Source organism: Mauremys mutica, chromosome 1 (assembly GCF_020497125.1).
Source record: "Mauremys mutica isolate MM-2020 ecotype Southern chromosome 1, ASM2049712v1, whole genome shotgun sequence".
NCBI classification, from domain to species: Eukaryota; Metazoa; Chordata; order Testudines; family Geoemydidae; genus Mauremys; species Mauremys mutica.
In genome coordinates, this window is record NC_059072.1 from 12,270,080 (window position 1) to 12,286,976 (window position 16,897).

Consider the following 16,897-nt stretch of genomic DNA (forward strand, 5'->3'; position numbering starts at 1 on the left):
CATAATGAGTAGCTCCATTAGCAGGTTGCATTAGTAAACCGTTATCCTCTTGTGGCTCAATGTACATTGACTCGCTTTGCTAATGTGTTTGACATGCTGCCCCCAAAACAGGGGGGAAAAGAATGTGCTATTATCTGGTCTGTACAAGACCGGAAGAGCCTAGTGGCTTACTCAGAAGTGAATATAACGATCCAAACGTACTGAAAGTTTTAAAGGGAGTGTTCCCTTAGCAAACCTTACAAACAGCAGCTCTACAGAAATGTTTCCCCCTCTCCTAATAGCTCATAAAAAGAAACAATGGCTGTTACTCTAAAGGGAAGTGGTCTATAAATCCAGTTCTAATAAATATAAACCGTGCCGATTCCATGTTTATACAGAGGTAGGAACTGGGTATTCATGTTTGGCACGATATATAAAAATACTGCTCTATTTCTAGCAGCATATGTTTACAACTCCAGCACATGACTCATCTACTGTACATTTTCTCTGTCGACCTCTGCTTTACAAAAGATGCGGTGGTGTACATGTAAAAGCGGGATGGATATTAAAAGCACGGTGATGCCGAATAATCAGACAGGCCACACTATGCCTGATGGAACAAGCTATTACTGTCCTAGGCAATGAAAGTAAAGTAACATTATAATCATGGACCCTTATCTCCGTTTAAAGTTATCCAGAGGATAGAGCGTAAATATACAAGAACAAAGACTCCTTGTACAAAGAAGAAATTCTCAGCAGTGGCTTTGCTTTCTCATCTCCTCCTGCATAACAGTTTGTGGACTTTTCCTACAGATGGGCATTTTGCTAGCAAGTATCTTCAGTGTCTTTTCTACATGGGAAAGATCCTGGCCAGAAACTTCTCAGCACAGGATCATATGAAAGAAGTTCAGGCTCTCTGCTAAAATGGATACCAGCGATTTACATGGTGAGTAGGAATCTAGTGAGGAATGATATTATTTCCTCCTCTTTATTGATATGGTATATTTAAGGCTGCGAGTTTGTCAAGGAAGTCACGGATTCTGTGACTTTCCATGACCTCTGTGACTTCTGCAGCAGCTGGTGCGGCTGGCTCTGAGCTGCCAGAGCAGCCCAGGCAGCCCCCATGGACCAGTAGCACCGGCTGCTGCCATGGCAGTCTCAGGCCACCCCTCCCACCCACAGCAGCAGGAGGAGTTTGGGTGTGGGTGTGGGTCTCAGGCCTGGGGGCTGGGGTGCAGGAGGGGGTGAGTGCTCTGGGTGGCACTTACCTTGGGGGGGAAGGGCGGTCTCATTGGAAGGGGCAACATGTCCCTCCCTCAGCTCCTAGCTCCATGCGCTGCCTCCGCCCGCAGACACCGCTCCTGCAGCTCCCATTGGCCACGTTTCCTGGCGAATGGTTGCTGCAGTACTGGCAGCATGTGGAGCTAGGATCTTAGGGAGGTACATGTTGCCGCTTCCGAGAAGCCGGGTAGGGAGCCTGCCAGCCCCGCCAACTCCCTTCCCCCAGCACCAGCGGGGAGGGGTCCCGGGCTGCTCCCACCCAAGCACCCTCAGCCCCCCCCCCAGAACACTCCCCCAGCACTTGCGGTGGCCCCCTTAAACACCCATAGTGCACCCCCCTGTGAACCCATGGCACCCCCTGGGCCGCACCCCCGAGCACCTGTAGGCCCTCCACAAGCACCGTGGCACTCCCAAGATTTAGTCCTGGACAGGTCACGGGCTGTGAATTTTTGTTTACTGCCTGTGAACTGTCCATGACATTTACTAAAAATACCTGTGACTAAAACGTAGCCTTAAATATATTTCATCAGTTGCCTGTTCACATCATTGTTGTCTTTTGGAAACAACTAATTTCTGTAGCTCTCCACCCCTTTTATATTTGTCCTGTTTGTTGCTTTAACGTTCAAGGCTGATACTGCCCTGTTCAGAACGGGCTAGAGACATGGACTCAGTAAGTCCCCCCAGTACTCTTTGCCGGTTTGATTACATTTTTATTTCCCATACACTTTTTAAATCGGGCATTTAGAATTGCTCAGCCCTCTGATCACCTTTGAGTGACAGACATAGCGCTTGTCAGATGAAAAGGCTTTCGACACCCCGGGTGTTAAGATGTATTTTGGGCATAGAGCCATCAAACACACCAGAAGTAATATGTTAATTTACGCTGTATGGATATCTCTCATCTTCCTCATGTCATTTTTTACCCGTCCCTTTCAGGATCCTTGATTCAACGGCCCCACCTACCAGACGGGAGATTTTCAGTGTGCTAAGTTAGCACAGTTTCCATGCATGTCTGTTACTGGGGGACAAGAGGATTACTAATGATTCCTCAAGAACCTTCGGGAACCCAGATCCCTGGAGGTGATACTATACATCTATTTTCTCCTTAAACATTTCTGGCCCAGGTACAGAAACAAGTACAGTAGACACCAGAGGTGCAACTACGCTGCTGCCATGCCAAAAAAATTTGGCATCAAATGCAGAAGTCAAGACAACCTGAATCATAAAATTTTGTATCGAAAGGCCTTTGTATCACCTTGAACTGAAAGTGAGTGGTATAGAACTTATGAAGCAATGGCCACTCTAGAGAGAAACATATGGTCTATCGTCTTAATTAATTAACAGGCCTGTATGAGATGGATTCTGAAGAGGCAGGTTACCTGGTCAAGAATGTGGTGTCTAGGGGCAAATACTAAGATTTATGAGCAGTGAAGCTGATAATTGTGGTGCAGTGAAATCAGGGGACCTGGGTTCTAGCCCTGGTACTGCCAGTGACTAGCATAAGTCCTTGGGCAAGTTACTTTGCTCTTCTGTGCCTTGGTTTGCCTTATCTCATTAGACCATAGGCCCTTTGGGGGAAGGCCTGGCTATGGGTCTGTATAGTGCTTATGATGCTGGGTCCTGTAATACAAATGGTAAACTAGAGACAATGGCTTTGGCTCAGGCCCTATATGAAGGGGGATTAACTAGACCATTCTTTGAGGAAATAGTTTTCCTCACAAACATTTGTGAACACTTAAGCAAGTACCTTGATTTCAAGCAGTATTGAAATCAGTGTCAAGAGGCCACATTCGTTTCCCTCGAACTAGCAGAATAAAAGAGGATAAATTCTGTCTGCAGATGTGAGTATACAGCTGCCACTGACTTCGGCATGGGCTTCAGATTAAGCATATGCTGAAGGGTTTTTGTGGGATGCGTGTCCAATACCTTGTATGGGTGAACCCACTAGAAGCAGAGTTTTAACCCATTACCAGTATTAGCGTGACAATGGAATAACAGCTTACAGGCTAGCATGCAGCAGCATTTTACTGCCCATTTAAATAAACTCACACCCACCAAATAGTATGGGGGGAAAAATTACAATTTTGTTTCAAGTGGTTTTGCTGCCACCAGAATATCAATTTTAGAAAAAAAAAGGAAAAGAAAAAAAACCAGCATTATGGCTGATCTTGCACTGAAGTAGATGGACTTTGGAGTTTCAAAAATTACACCCTATTCAAGATTTTCTAAAACTGGAACAATTTATCCGAATTGAACCAAAATGAAAAAAACTCCAGGTGGAAGTTCTCAGATTTTGTTGCAAGTGTTTCTTTTGGCTTCCAGTCCTAATTCTACACCCAATGTATTGTGTGTTCTTGGGCAGATAACGTCTTTGTGCCTCAGTACCCCCAACAGAATGGCCCCTTTCATAGCCATGGGCCGCTCATTATCACTCTCCCTTAGCTACTTGCCATGTTATCTGAGCACCTCACGATGTTAAATGTATCTTCACGACACCTGCGCAAGGCAGGGCAGTGCTATTAGCCCCATTTTACAGACGGAGAATTAAGGCACAGAGATGCTAAATGACCCACCCAAGTCCAAACAGGAAGTAGGTGAGAGAAAGGCAAGATTTGAACCCCCATTTCCCAAGCTACTGCCCTAGCCACTGGACTATCCTTCCTCTCTGGATACAGTAATGAGGGGAGCACAATATGGCCTTCCATGTTCATACAGCGCCATGAAGGTGCTGAGTATTACAAAGATCCATATTACAAGAATTCAGTATATTCTGTGTTGTTGTAGCTGTGTCGGTCCCAGGTCGTTAGGCTTTTTAATCAACTTCAGTACAGCACCTAACGCACGTCAATAAATAAAACCATTTATAGGACCAGCTCAGCAGCTACTCCGATTTATTCCAGCTGTGGATTTGGCCCATATCATGTAATGTAATTTTTTCTAGACAATTAGCACGTCTATGTTCCAATGTAAATTGGAACAGGGTTTTTAAAGGCATCAAGAGAGCCGGTTTGTCTTTTGGTAGGGGAAAAACAACAACAAAATACCGACCATCAAAACGCATAATACAGACCCTTGGGAGGTGTGAGATTGACTCCGTTTTTAAGGCACCATTGCACTGGTAAGATCCCTAAGGAATCAGCATGGCAGAGCATTGAGATTTTGCTGGGTTCAGGTCTCAGGTCATCAATGGTCACTTGTAAATAATGATTGTTAAAAACCTGAAGGGAAGAAAACAGGCCAATGTTAATTTATTGTAATGCACAACACACTGGGGTAAAATAACGTATCTATGCCTGGTTGTCAGCATAATTCTCCATAGCTAGATGTGCAGGTATCAGCCAGGAGGGCTCATTTATCAGCACAGACAGTCGAAATAGGCTCCTGGAACTCCATAGTGAGGGATGGAACTAGGAGTTGCATTGATCATGTCTGCAGTGTGGGTGAAACTCATCTATAAGCAGAGAGCCAGCAAAGACTAGGCACCAGTTACCTCCCACTCAAAAGAGGGTGAAAGCAGGATTTAAAGCAGAGGTGGGCAAACTACAGCCCACAGGCCACTTCTGGCCCGCGGGACCCTCCTCCTGGCCCCTGAGCTCCTGGCCCAGGAGGCTAGCGCCCGGCCCCTCCCCTGCTGTTCCCCCTCCCCTGCAGCCTCAGCTCGCTGCACCGCCGGCACAATGCTCTGGGCGGCAGCGCAGCTACAGATCTGGCTGGACTCGGTGCTCTGTGCTGCGCGGTGGTGTGGCTGCCTGGCTTGGTGCTCTGGGCAGCGCGGCTGTAGCGCTGCCAGCCACCAGTGCTCCAGGCAGCGCCGTAAGGGGGCAGGGAGCAGGGGGGGTTGGATAGAGGGCAGGGGAGTTAGGGGTAGTGGTCAGGGGGTGGGGGTGTGGATTGGGGTGGGGGTGGTCAGAGGGTGGGGAGCTGGGGGGTTGAATGGGGCAAGGGTCCCTGGGGGGCAGTCAGGAAGGAGAGGAGAGGTGGATGGAGCAGCGGGGTCAGTCAGGGCAAGGGTTCCAGGGGTGGTCAAGGGACAGGGAGAAGGGGTGGTTGGATGGGGCAGGGATCCCAGGGGGGCAGTCAAGAATGAGAGGAGGGGTTGGATCAGGCAGCAGGGAGCAGTCAGGGGCAGCGGGTCTGGGGGCAGTGAGGGGACAGGGAGTGCGGGGGGGCCGTCAGGGGAGGGGGGGGGTTGGATGGGACAGGAGTCTCAGGGAGCCGTCAGGGGGTGAGAAGTAGGAGGTGGTCGGATAGGGGGTGGAGGCCGGGCACAGCCTCCCCTAACCAGCCCTCAGTACAATTTTGAAAACCCGATGTGGCCCTAAGGCTAAAAGTTTGCCCACCCCTGATTTAAAGGGCCACAGACCTCGTGCTGTCCTTTGGCACAGGGGCGAATTCCACCTGTTGTGTCACATCATAGTTACAAAGAGACACACTCAGATCCTGGGACCTCAGTGAGAGCCACATGTGGGCAGAACCTGGCCTGAAGTGTGTTATCTGAAGCATTGTGGCACTGACTTTTACCAGACCAGTTAAGAGGGATGATATACTTGCTAACGTTTCTGATGGTAAATACTGATTTGATGCCACATAAACATGCAAGGCACCATCTAAGATTCTGGGGCTGCTCACCAGTTGAATTTGCTAGAAACAAATCCTGGCTCGCAGGGCCGGCGCTACCACTAGGCGACCCTAGGTGGTCGCCTAGGGCGGCAGGATTTGCGGGGTGGCATTTTGCTGCCCTCGGCGGAAATTCGGCGGCGGGGGATCCTTCCGCTCTGGGTCTTCGGCGGAAATTCGGCGGCGGGTCCTTCACTCGCTCCGGGACCCGCCGCCGAAGTGCCCCAAGGACGCGGAGCGGAAGGACCCCCCCGCCGCCGAATGCTTAGAGGAGGAGCGCTGCCACCTAGGGTGGCAAAAACCCTGGCGCCGCTTCTGCTGGCTCATCCTGGGCTGGAGGTCGGAAGGGGCAAGGCGTCTCTTTCCCCTTCATGTGCGCCTGGGGGCTTGATCCTGCATCCACTGAAATCAATGGCACTGACTTCAAAAGTGCAGGATTGGGCCCTGCCGCACGTTGCCACGTGCTCTGCCTATGCAAAAGGAGTGAACTGGCTAAGGCAGCTGGAAGAGGGTGTGTCCAGAGTGGTTGTAGGCGGGGCTTTTATATTGGTAGGAGAGAGGGTAGAACGCTCATAAAGAAAGTGTAGTGAGTTCCCAAGCCAGCTCCTCTCAGCTGTTTACACCACCGCACACCACCTCTAGCACAGCTCATGTGCAGACAGGCAAGGTTTAGCTCTTTAATTACCAGGCGATGGTGGCCTTCTTGCCTGCTGTAAGGGCCATCAGCTAGATAGTGCAGACAGCTGCTCAGCGGGCACGCCAGCTGTTTCTGGCATTGCACAGGTGGTGCAATACTCTTAGCTACCAGTGTGGGCCTTGGAGAACCTCAATGGTGACACAACCTAACCAGAAAAGGCAACGCGGGTGTGAGGATCCATTTTAACACATCAGTCCCTGGTCAGTCAGTTGGCCTGAAAAGCACCTGCTCACTGCTGAGATACCAAGGGACTGCAGAACGAATGGGGCCATCTGTTGTTCTGGGACTCTATGCAAGCATGAGGATGTGCTCCCTTTTCCGGGGTCAGAGGCGAGTGGATATAGAAAGAGGTTTTAGCATGATTTAGGGGTGCAAGCCCCTACACCCCCCACTCTCTTTCCCTATGGAATATGTGTGTTACCACCAACGTTGTACCAGCTTTATTGGGCAGGAGGGAGAAAAAGCATACTTTCCTGCCCCCTCGTCCCACGTGGTTGCCCTGATATGCAGAATAGCTTCTGTATGGCCAGGGAAGGGGAAGGTGAGATGCTGCTGCATGGTGAGATGATGCAGCCCAGTCCCTTCTTCCTGGTAGTGGCGGGGAGATCTGCACACAAGGTCCCCACCATGTATAGGTCTAAGGAAGATATCACCCCGTGCCAACTAGCACAATAAAAATACACAGATGATCCATTAGGAGAGAGAACAAGGTGAAGTGCAAGGACTTTTTTTTAAATGCACATTTATTATTCTGACCTCCAGCTAATGAAATTCCACCGGACAGTCATTTAAACGTGATTATTAACCATGGGTGGTTATTAACCTATAGTTCAGGGCCAGCATGGTATTTTCAGTCCCACTTGCAAGAACTCACCTTAGTCACTGATGCAGGACAGATATTAAAGGGTTCCCTCATGTCCACCACCTCCAGCTTCATCCCCACTGTGAAGAAGTGGCTCCTCAAATCAGCATGATCCTGTGCATATATATGGGAAACAAGCAAATCTGCATATCAGTGATACCGGCCACAAACTCAGCATTTATGAGAACCAAGTGCCCCAGCATTTTATTTTACAAGAGGTACATTTGCCTGCATTAATGAATCTGCCTGTATTGCCTAATTAATATGTTGCTCTGTGGCTTTAATTGCTTTCTCTGGGTGGACAGTTTTCCTAACAAAAGAAAGAAACCAAGTATAAACTTTTAAGGCAGACCAGGATAGGCGAGAGAATGAAAGGATCCCATACTAATGCTTGGATCCCACAGAATGGATATTCAGGGCCTAATCTTTCATTCCTTAAACAGCCACAACTTCCACCGACTTCACCTGAAATTTCTCAGTGGATGTTGGCGGCTCATGACCGTGAGTAGCTAGATTCTCATTTTCACAAAGGTGCTTCTATGCTGGCCTGACAGCATAACGGGGTCTTAAATGGGACAGAAATGGATAACTTAGAATATCGCTTGTGTAGGGTCCCCTCATCTGGTATAAGGGATCTATGCCAGTCCTGTTCCTAGCCCCTCAGCATGGGGGGCACACTGGGAGTTGTAAAAGGGGAATGTCAGGGGTGTGGCCAGAGTGCACTGTCCTATAGCTATTCTCCAATTCCCAAGGCCCATGGGGCAGATGTGAAGGAGAGCAGCCCAAAGGCTGCTCTAAATTTACACAACGGGCTAGGCAGGCTCCTACGTGACAAGAGAACACAGGAAACACAGACACAGCCTTAAAGAGTCCTTAACCCATCCCCCACTTTGACCCTGACCAAGCATAGGTAACTCAAAATTAGGCCCAGGGACCAAAATCAGGCTCTCTAGCAGTTGAGACAAGGGACAGCACTAGACGACAGCCATTTATTTTAAAAGCCATGCAACGAGACCACACGTTACTGCCTTAGGGCTATGTTAGGCCTTATGAGGTGGGCACGAAGGGATCACACAGCAGTTGGGACACTCTGGCTGACTCAGCAAAACTGCCTGTGGTCATCAGTGCCCATCCAGATCTGCTGGATTGGACAGAAGAGGGCAGGGGCCATGTCCCTGCCCCTTTGGTGAGCCTAGCACTGGTGAAGGCATTCAGGGGATGCAGGCCCTGGAATTGTGGCTGACCCCTGTGCAGCATCACAAGAGATGGAGGGATGGGCAGATCCTTGGTCCCTCCCCCAGCTTGCAGACCTGCCCGGGAGTGGCAACAGCCACACAGGATTTCAACAAGGTTTCCCAAAAGTCACCACTCCAGCTGGCCCCCCTCAGCCGAGCACAATAGGCCATGGAGACAGAAGAGGTCCTCAGAACCCGAAAGGCGAGCAGCAAGGTGGCACGTTTACAGGGCAGCGCAGGGAAGCTGGCCAGAGCTAAACCTGGTCTGTGCATCAGTAAAGCGCCCTCCACAAACACTAAATCCACTAACGTAACAAAGGGCCAGAGTCTACCAGACTAACAGGAAGGATGGTGCCAGTGGTTATGGCATTAGGCTGGGATTCGGAAGATCCACATTCAATTCCTTGCTCTGCCAAAGGCTTGCTATGTGATCTTTGGCGGGGTCACCTAGTGTCTCTGTACCGCTGTCTCCCATATGTAAAATGGAGATATTCGTCCGTCCCTCCTTCATAGGGGTGGTGCGAGGTTTGTAAAGTCTGAAAAGTGATGCAATAACATTATCTTACTCAGGCTGAGCAGTACCTTTCACTGCAAGGAGATTTCAGTGGAAAAAAAGACTATGTGAATACGGGTGGACAAATCTGGACCTAGACACCCTGATTTGCTTTCCTGTGCATGCACGATTAAGGGAGAGGTTTGCCCAACTATGTAGGGAATTAATTTGGGTGTTCAAATGCCTTAATTGGCTTTTAAACTCTCAGACTCCAAACTGGGACGGTGCTAACCACGAATTTATCCTTTGCAAGGGGCAGGCAAGTCTTGTTCCCATTATTTAGACACCTATTTCCTCAACAAAGGACATCACAGGTAGAAGCCCTAGGACTGCATTGCATTAAGGATCATGTTTCAGTTTTATTAGCTCAAGAGTGATCTCCTTTCTGTGGTAAAAGAGTATTTCCGAACCATCAATCCATTAGCCAGTACATCTCCTGCGATAAGAGGTATTGTTTCACTTAAAAAAAAATGCTCTGGACTCCAAATTGCATGGAGAAAACCTACTTCTATCTAATAGTACTTGGCAATGCCATTCCCTTCTACATTCACCGCAACATGTTATATTCTTGTCCTAAAGTGGTTTTATATTGATTCAAAGTAGTATGTCATTTTTCCCCCCTAGAACTGTCTTTACTTATGGATTTAACAGTTTCTATTTTGAGGAACTTCTGTTTCTAGTGACATTGAAGGAAGGGTTTTACAAGCTTTAGTAGAGACGGAGGAATCATTGTTTTAATCTTGCTTTGCACGTCTATCGTACCTTTTATCGGAGGATCTCAAAGCACTCTAAAAACATTAATGGATTTAGTCTCCCTGCAGGGTAGATATTATTTTCTCCATTTTGCAGCTAGGGAAACTGCCGAAGGTTAAGTTAATTGCCTAAAGCTACACAGTAAATTAATGGCAGGGAAAGGAGTCCTAGCCTCTGCCTGTATATTTTAACTATTAACAATAAAGCCTAGCACTTATATAGCACTTTTCACCTGTAGATCTCAAAGTGCTTTACAAAGGAGGACGGTATCATTATCCCCATTTTACAGATGGGGAAACTTAGGCACAGAGAGGCAGTGACTTGAGACATTTACTCACGTTTGCTAGTTATCATCCCCTCTGGCAAGGGCCCAGTCCTGCTCAGTTCTAAAGGCATGATCTAGCGCACAAAGAGGGTGACATCCCATTTCTACTAGCCTTACCGTCAGCATACTTTACCCTGGGATCAGTCCCATTGCGTAAATGGGATTGCTCATGGAGTAAGGCAACTACTCAACAAGAGTAAGGGTAGCAGAATCTGGGCCTGTGTAAATAGTGCCTAGAGTGTATGATGAATGCTTAAGAAATGCATACCGTCATCACCACCAAAATCATCAGCTTTGCCACTGAATGTTTCAGTTAGAGATGGGGCATGGTTGCAAAATTCAGACCCGAGTCCAGATCTAAATTTCAAACCCCCCAGGTTTGGAAGCATTTGGACTGAGGATTTTGATTTGGCCTCTTACAGACACAGGGTCCAACCATGAAGTTCGTTTCTACGTTTTGAATGCCCGAACCATTTGCTTCAAAGTATATAGATAGGGATCATTTGCAAAATGTGCACTTGGGAACTAGATTTGGACTGCAACACCTTCCCCCAGATCTGGGATATGATCTATTCTCAAGCGTCAATACCTTTTAAAAACCCAGATCCAGCAAAGCACTTAAGCGTGTGCTTTACTTTAAATAAGTGAGTAGTCCCATTGACCTCAAAGGGGCTTGGCTCATATGCTTAAAGTTAAACCCATGTTTAAGTATTTTGCTGATTGGGGCTTAAATACCTAGATCATATTGTGAATCATTTTTATCTGCATCCATTTCTGGGGTTGAGTTTTCCATAGCTAGTTTTTGTTGTTACTTTCTTAAAGACAAAATTAATTCAACAGAAAGAACAACTCTGTAAAAGTCTAACAATACCATAGCATAGTTTTATTTCCAAAGCACATCCATGTCTGCCTTCGGATCTTATTTTGCAGCCCAGCACCTTAATGTCTGAGCACCTTGCATGTCAAATCAATACCAATAGTGAAGTCCCTAGTGGACTTCATGGAGTCTCTGGTATTTCTTTCTTTTTGGGGTGAAAACTCTACAGAGGGTAGAGGGTTTTTTGGGGGGAAGCGGGGGCTGGGAGGGGGCTGATTTGTTTTGTTCAACAGTTGCATAGGGATTTAGGAGTAAAAAGGGTTGTGTAGCAAGGTGGTTACCCGAAGGGCTTAAAACAGCCCTGGGGGAAGGTTGTGGCTGGGAGCTGCTAGGCTGGGCTGATTGGGAAGTGGCTGCAGCTGGGCCACAGCTGGCCTGTATAAAGAGGCTGGGAGCCAGGAGCTCACTGGTCTCTGCCTGTAGAGGGAGACGGGCCTGGCTGCAGGGAGCTAGAGATAGGGTACCTGAGTGGAGCAGGGCTGGGGAAAGGCTGTGGAGCTCCAGTTTGGAAAGCCCCAGGCTGAGGCCTAGCGTAAGGCCAACAGGTACTGGGGGTTGCAGAGGGCAGCCCAGGGGTAGGCAAACCCAACCTTGCCAGTGCTGAGTAGGCTGATACTGCAGTCTGCCCCAGGGTGTGGGGCTAGACAATGACTGGCAGTAGCCTGATACTGAGGTGAGGTGGGGATAGTGGGTGGTGGTTCCCTGGGGAGGGGAGACCCTAAGGCTAGGGGGTTATTGCCAGGGGGCAGCATGGCAGATAACGGGGCACTGGGTCCTGGGAGGGACATGGGGGCCAGAGAGAGGACAGGCAGATCACTGGCCTGCAGAGGGTGCTATGGAGCTGGAATGAGCTAATTCCCAGAAGTCACCAGCAGGAGGCGCCGCAGGGATGAGTCTGCTCCTCTACAGGGTGTCACTGTGGAATGTCATTCTTATGACATTTGCTTCACCCCTAAAACCCGTTAGACTCTGGATTCACCTAATCTCCTCCCGAAGCTTGTTACACAATAACACATTTTTCATAAATATTGTTAAACCACAGTTTCACCACAACAATGGGGTGGGGAGAAAGGATCCAAACCACAGTCCTCCAGTCCCAGTGGTCTGACTGCATTGGGCCACCGGCAAATGGCGAGGCTACGGCATATGCTTCTCTTCAAAACTCCAATTAACTGACATAATTTCTAAGAATCAGTTTCACTGAAGTGAAAGGAAAGCTTTTAATTGGTATTACTCTCAAACTGATACACTGCATAATGAACTGCTCTCTCATTCCTGTATTTGCACTGCTACATGATATGCCATGTTAAACAGAAAAAAAGGGACTTTCCTAGTCATTCCACACTGTGTTCGCTCTCCTGGTTTATTTCCTCCTATAAGGATGACCAAGTGTTTTAGGCACCTTTCTTATATTTAAATCCTCATTAGGAGCTCCTTGTTCCCCCAAAATGGATACCCTCTGCAGCGGGAGTTTTGGATGCACAAAGGAAGGGCTCACTTCTGGAAAAGCAGTGGGGGCTAGCAGATAGGGCACGATGCCGCAAGTCAGGAGACTGGTTTTTAATTCCTGGCTCTGCTGGGTGACCTTGGGCAAGTGACTTAATGTCTCTGTTTCCTCTCCCGCCCTTTGTCTGGCTTCACCTTTGGAGTCTGCCCTGAGTGAGAGATGGCCCATTGTTATGCTGGCCCAGGTGCACACCGGCCACCAATGTGATGAAAGGTGGCAAAATCTGGCCCTTTATTATTATTTCACAAGGTTCAACAGTTAAGAATCCAAAGCACATGCTTGAGCTGAAGCATGAGGAAAGCTGCCAGCAGTCCGGTGCAGCTGGCACATCTTACAAACTCTGGGCTAGTCAGATCCAGGGCTTTGATTCAGGGTCTGTTATAAAGGCAGGGGCCACTTGCAGAATTCAGACTGGCTGTGGATAATAAACACTTTCTGAGTGAGTGAGTGAGTGGATCCAGGATTATCTCCACAATGAACAGGTGGGGACACCAAAGAGAAAATTACTTAATTCCCAAAGAAGGGGACTGGGCATTTGGACTCCTGGGTTCTGTTCCCAGTTCAGTCAGTGATTTGGTGTGGGACAGCTGACTGGTCACTTCACCTCTCACAACAATCTACTCAAAGTGACCACAGCTATCAGAACCCAAGAAGGGGGGGTGGGGTGAAGATGTCTGGCAGTTTCCAACATTTTATTCCCCTCATTTAATGTATGAGCCAGACTGTGAATTTTCACTCCTGCGGCTGAGCAATTGCTCACCCCACAGACTGTAATGGAGCCTGATAGATGAAGATTTAGCCCACCAGGTTATATGGCCTGTATATAGGGCTTAGAACAGAAACGCCCCCTCAGCGTTAACCACAGAAGAGGGGTGCAGCAGGGGGTGGAACCACCAACCCACTAAGATGCTGCAAAGTTCTTTCCCACCAAGCGCAATTTCTCCTCAGCAGGCAGAGCCCAGAGAATTCACATGGTACAAGCATGGCAGTCACTCATTCAAAGGGGCACGATCTGCAACGTAAGCGATTACGGCCCACAACAGTGTACCTGAGTTATGAATGGCAAATTACAGAACCTCTGCTGGACAAAAGAGAGCCCGTCATCTACAGTCTGGACTACCTCGGGAGTAGCCAGAGCTGTAACGAATCTCACCGAGAATCTCAAGAAGCAGTTAAACTGAACCACGTTCTCGCTGGCGTCTAGGGCGAGCACAGTAGATGCATTTGCAAATCTTCCGACGTGCTAAGACCCTGATCCTCTGCGTTGTTGGAAAGATGGCAGTCAACAGCTACATCTGAGTAATCATCATAACAGTGGGCTGCCCCTTACTATGGAACATGCTGCCGCAGCACCTCTCAGCGGAGGAGCTCAGATTGCTTTGCAATCATTAGCTAACCAAGCCTCTCTGCATTCTCGTGCAGTATAATCCCTGGTTTACATGCCCACAGAGCTGCAGGATTCGATGCTGTGAGAGGCGAAGTGACCAGTCAGCTGCCTCACACCAAGTCACTGACTAAATTGGGAACAGAACCCAGGAGTCCAAATGCCCCGTCCCCTTCTTTAGGAATTAAGTAATTTGCTCCTTCGTGTCCCCACCTGTTCATTGTGGAGATAATCCTGGATCTATCCACCCACTCACTCACTTTGAAAGTAGGGTTTATTACCACTCAGTTTGAATGCTGCAAGTGGCCCCTACCTTTATAACAGGAGCCTAAATGATTTAGTGCCTAAGTGAGTTAGACTCCTAATGCCCATTGGAAGTCACCATCCAGTGGGACTTCCAATGGGAATTAGGCACTTAACCTGCTAAAGCACTTTTGTAAATACTAAGTGCCTGACTCCCATTGAAAGCCAGTGACTTTCAATGGGTGTTAGAAGCCTAATTCACTTAGGCACTTTTGTAGATGCCTAAATATCTTTGGAAATCTAGCCATTCATTAGGAACTTGGGTGTCTAATTCTTGTTGAAAGATGAAAGTTCCTAAATCACTTTTGGAACTGGGACTTAAGCATCTAAGCCACTTTAAAATGTTGCCCAAAGCCATATTTTGAGCTGGCTACTGTAGCTGCTCCCACAAATTTTGAGGAGTGCACCCATTTTGCAAATACACAACCACATTCACAGTCCTTTCTGCTGCTGCCTAGATACAATTATAAACCACAGTTTGGCCTAGCGTTGGGAATAATGGATCCAGCAGTTTATACAGCGAGCTAGAGATGAGTTCAAAATGCAGAATTCAGCTTCTGATTTCAAACACTCCCAGATTCTGGGCTATTCAGATCCAGGGCTTCGATTCAAGGTCCAGCATGAAGATGGGGCCACTTGCGGAATTCAGAACTGGGTTTTGATATTGAACATCTCCAAAGTGATTGGATCCAGGATGACCTCCACACTGAACAGAAATGAGTAAACAAATGATGAGCCTGATTCTTCTCTCCCTTCCACCAGTTGCACTGGTATAAAACACTAAAGACTTCACCTGTATCTACACTTTATTGCTACAGGGGCTCAACAACAGCTGGACCAATGTAACACTTTAATGTAGCCACTCACTACCGCAACGGCAGGGGTTCTCCCATCATTGTCGTTAATCCCCCACCACGAGAGGCAGTACCCTAGGTTGACGGAAAAATTCTTCCATCAACCTAGCACTGTCTACACCAGGGGTAAGCTCAGCTTAACTACGTCACTCGGGGGGGTGTTTTTTTTTCCACACACCAGTGAAAGTTAGGTTGACCTAACTTTTTAGGCCTTCAATAAAACCTCGCCCTGGTTTATGCTGCTTGAAGGGAGGGGCGGAATTAAATCACAAATTGTATTTTTTGATCATGGATTGTATTTTTTGTTCTGACTTTTCAATATGTTCCTCCCAATGTTTTCCTCAGTGCCCCTGGGAACTGGGTGTTTCCAATAGTCTAATTTTAAGCAGACAGGTCATGTGTGATGTTCAGTTCAGGGCAGAAGGGAGTCGTGATTAGAAGGATCTCTAAGCTGTCTCCACAGGAATCATGCCCGTCTTTTAATTGACAAAGAAGACCCCTCCCAAATGCAGTCCCCTGCTTTATTTCCACATGAACTGGGCTTGTTTGAAATTCAACGTCCTTTTCCAAACGTGGAGCGATTTTCATGAGGACACACGCAGGGGAAAAGAGGCAGCAGAAGCTGGGGCTTGCTGGTTGGACAGGTAGTGCTGGGAAGAAACTAAAATTTAGTGTGGGAGGGGGAAATCATTCGAGATATTATGACACCCCCCTCCCCAGCAGAAGTAACTGTTAAGCTGTCTGAACTCTATTCTGCCCTCTGATGTGTGACTCGAAATCCGTGGAAGCCCTATGCCTACATCTGAGGGCCGCATTTAGTCTTCGGTATTTAAGGCCTCCTCTGTTCAATAAAAAATAGTTACCATAGAAACAGCCACATTGCAGAGTAGCCATTCTAACTCTGAAATACAGAGCACCTTTGCTTTATCCCTCTGCCTGATGCAGATGACATAAAATGCAGCCAGGCAAATATTCCCTCACTCCCAGGTTCTAGGATTCTTCTGGATGGTGGAAACGTAGAAAGTAGAGCAAGAGTTAAAAAGACACTCACCTACGTACGTGTTACTGCCTTCAAGCAAAAGTAGAGAGTTAGGAACCTCCAGCTAAGGCCAATCACTTTACAGCCATTCACTAATGAATCCTCGCTATGTAATATGTATTATGCCCACTTTACAGATGGGAAAGTTGAGATGCACAGAAATTCCTGCCAAAGTTTTCTAACTAGAGTGTCTAAAATGAGGCCCCCAAATCCATATTTAGGTATCTGGGTAAGTAGCAGGACTTTTAAAATGTATTGAGCTTTCACAGCTACTCGTTTGGGCCAATTCTCCCCTCACCTCTAAAGGTGTAAATCAGGAGTAACTCTGCTGAAGTTAATGGGATACAGCAGAGTAAGTGAGGTCAGAAGAGGCCCACTAATGTCAATGGGAGCTGTGGGTGTTCAACATCATTGGCAATCAAGTCCTCTATTTAGATGACTACATCTATAGTTAAGGGCCAGATTCTGCTCTCATTTATCTCATAAATCAGAGTAATTCTACTGAAGTCAATGGCTTTACTCCAAATTTACACCACTGTAACTGAGAGAAGAATGTGGTTCTAGGTGCACACTGTTAAGCATCCCAATCAGAAAATGTGTGCACTAGTGACATGGCCAAGGACAAACAGCA

At 47.7% G+C, this 16,897-nt stretch overlaps 1 protein-coding gene across 3 annotated transcripts in view; it reads right to left on the reverse strand.

Moving 5' to 3' along the window:
• Positions 1–16,897, reverse strand: part of SFMBT2 (Scm like with four mbt domains 2) — a 196,453-nt gene that overhangs the window by 70,515 nt on the left and 109,041 nt on the right. For all 3 annotated transcript variants that reach the window (XM_044991443.1, XM_044991434.1, XM_044991452.1), the window contains exons 8-9: positions 7,449–7,550; positions 4,331–4,478 (exon numbers count right to left, since the gene is read on the reverse strand). In XM_044991443.1, the coding sequence (XP_044847378.1) occupies positions 4,331–4,478; positions 7,449–7,550 (250 nt within the window). The remainder of the gene's footprint in view (positions 1–4,330; positions 4,479–7,448; positions 7,551–16,897) is intronic.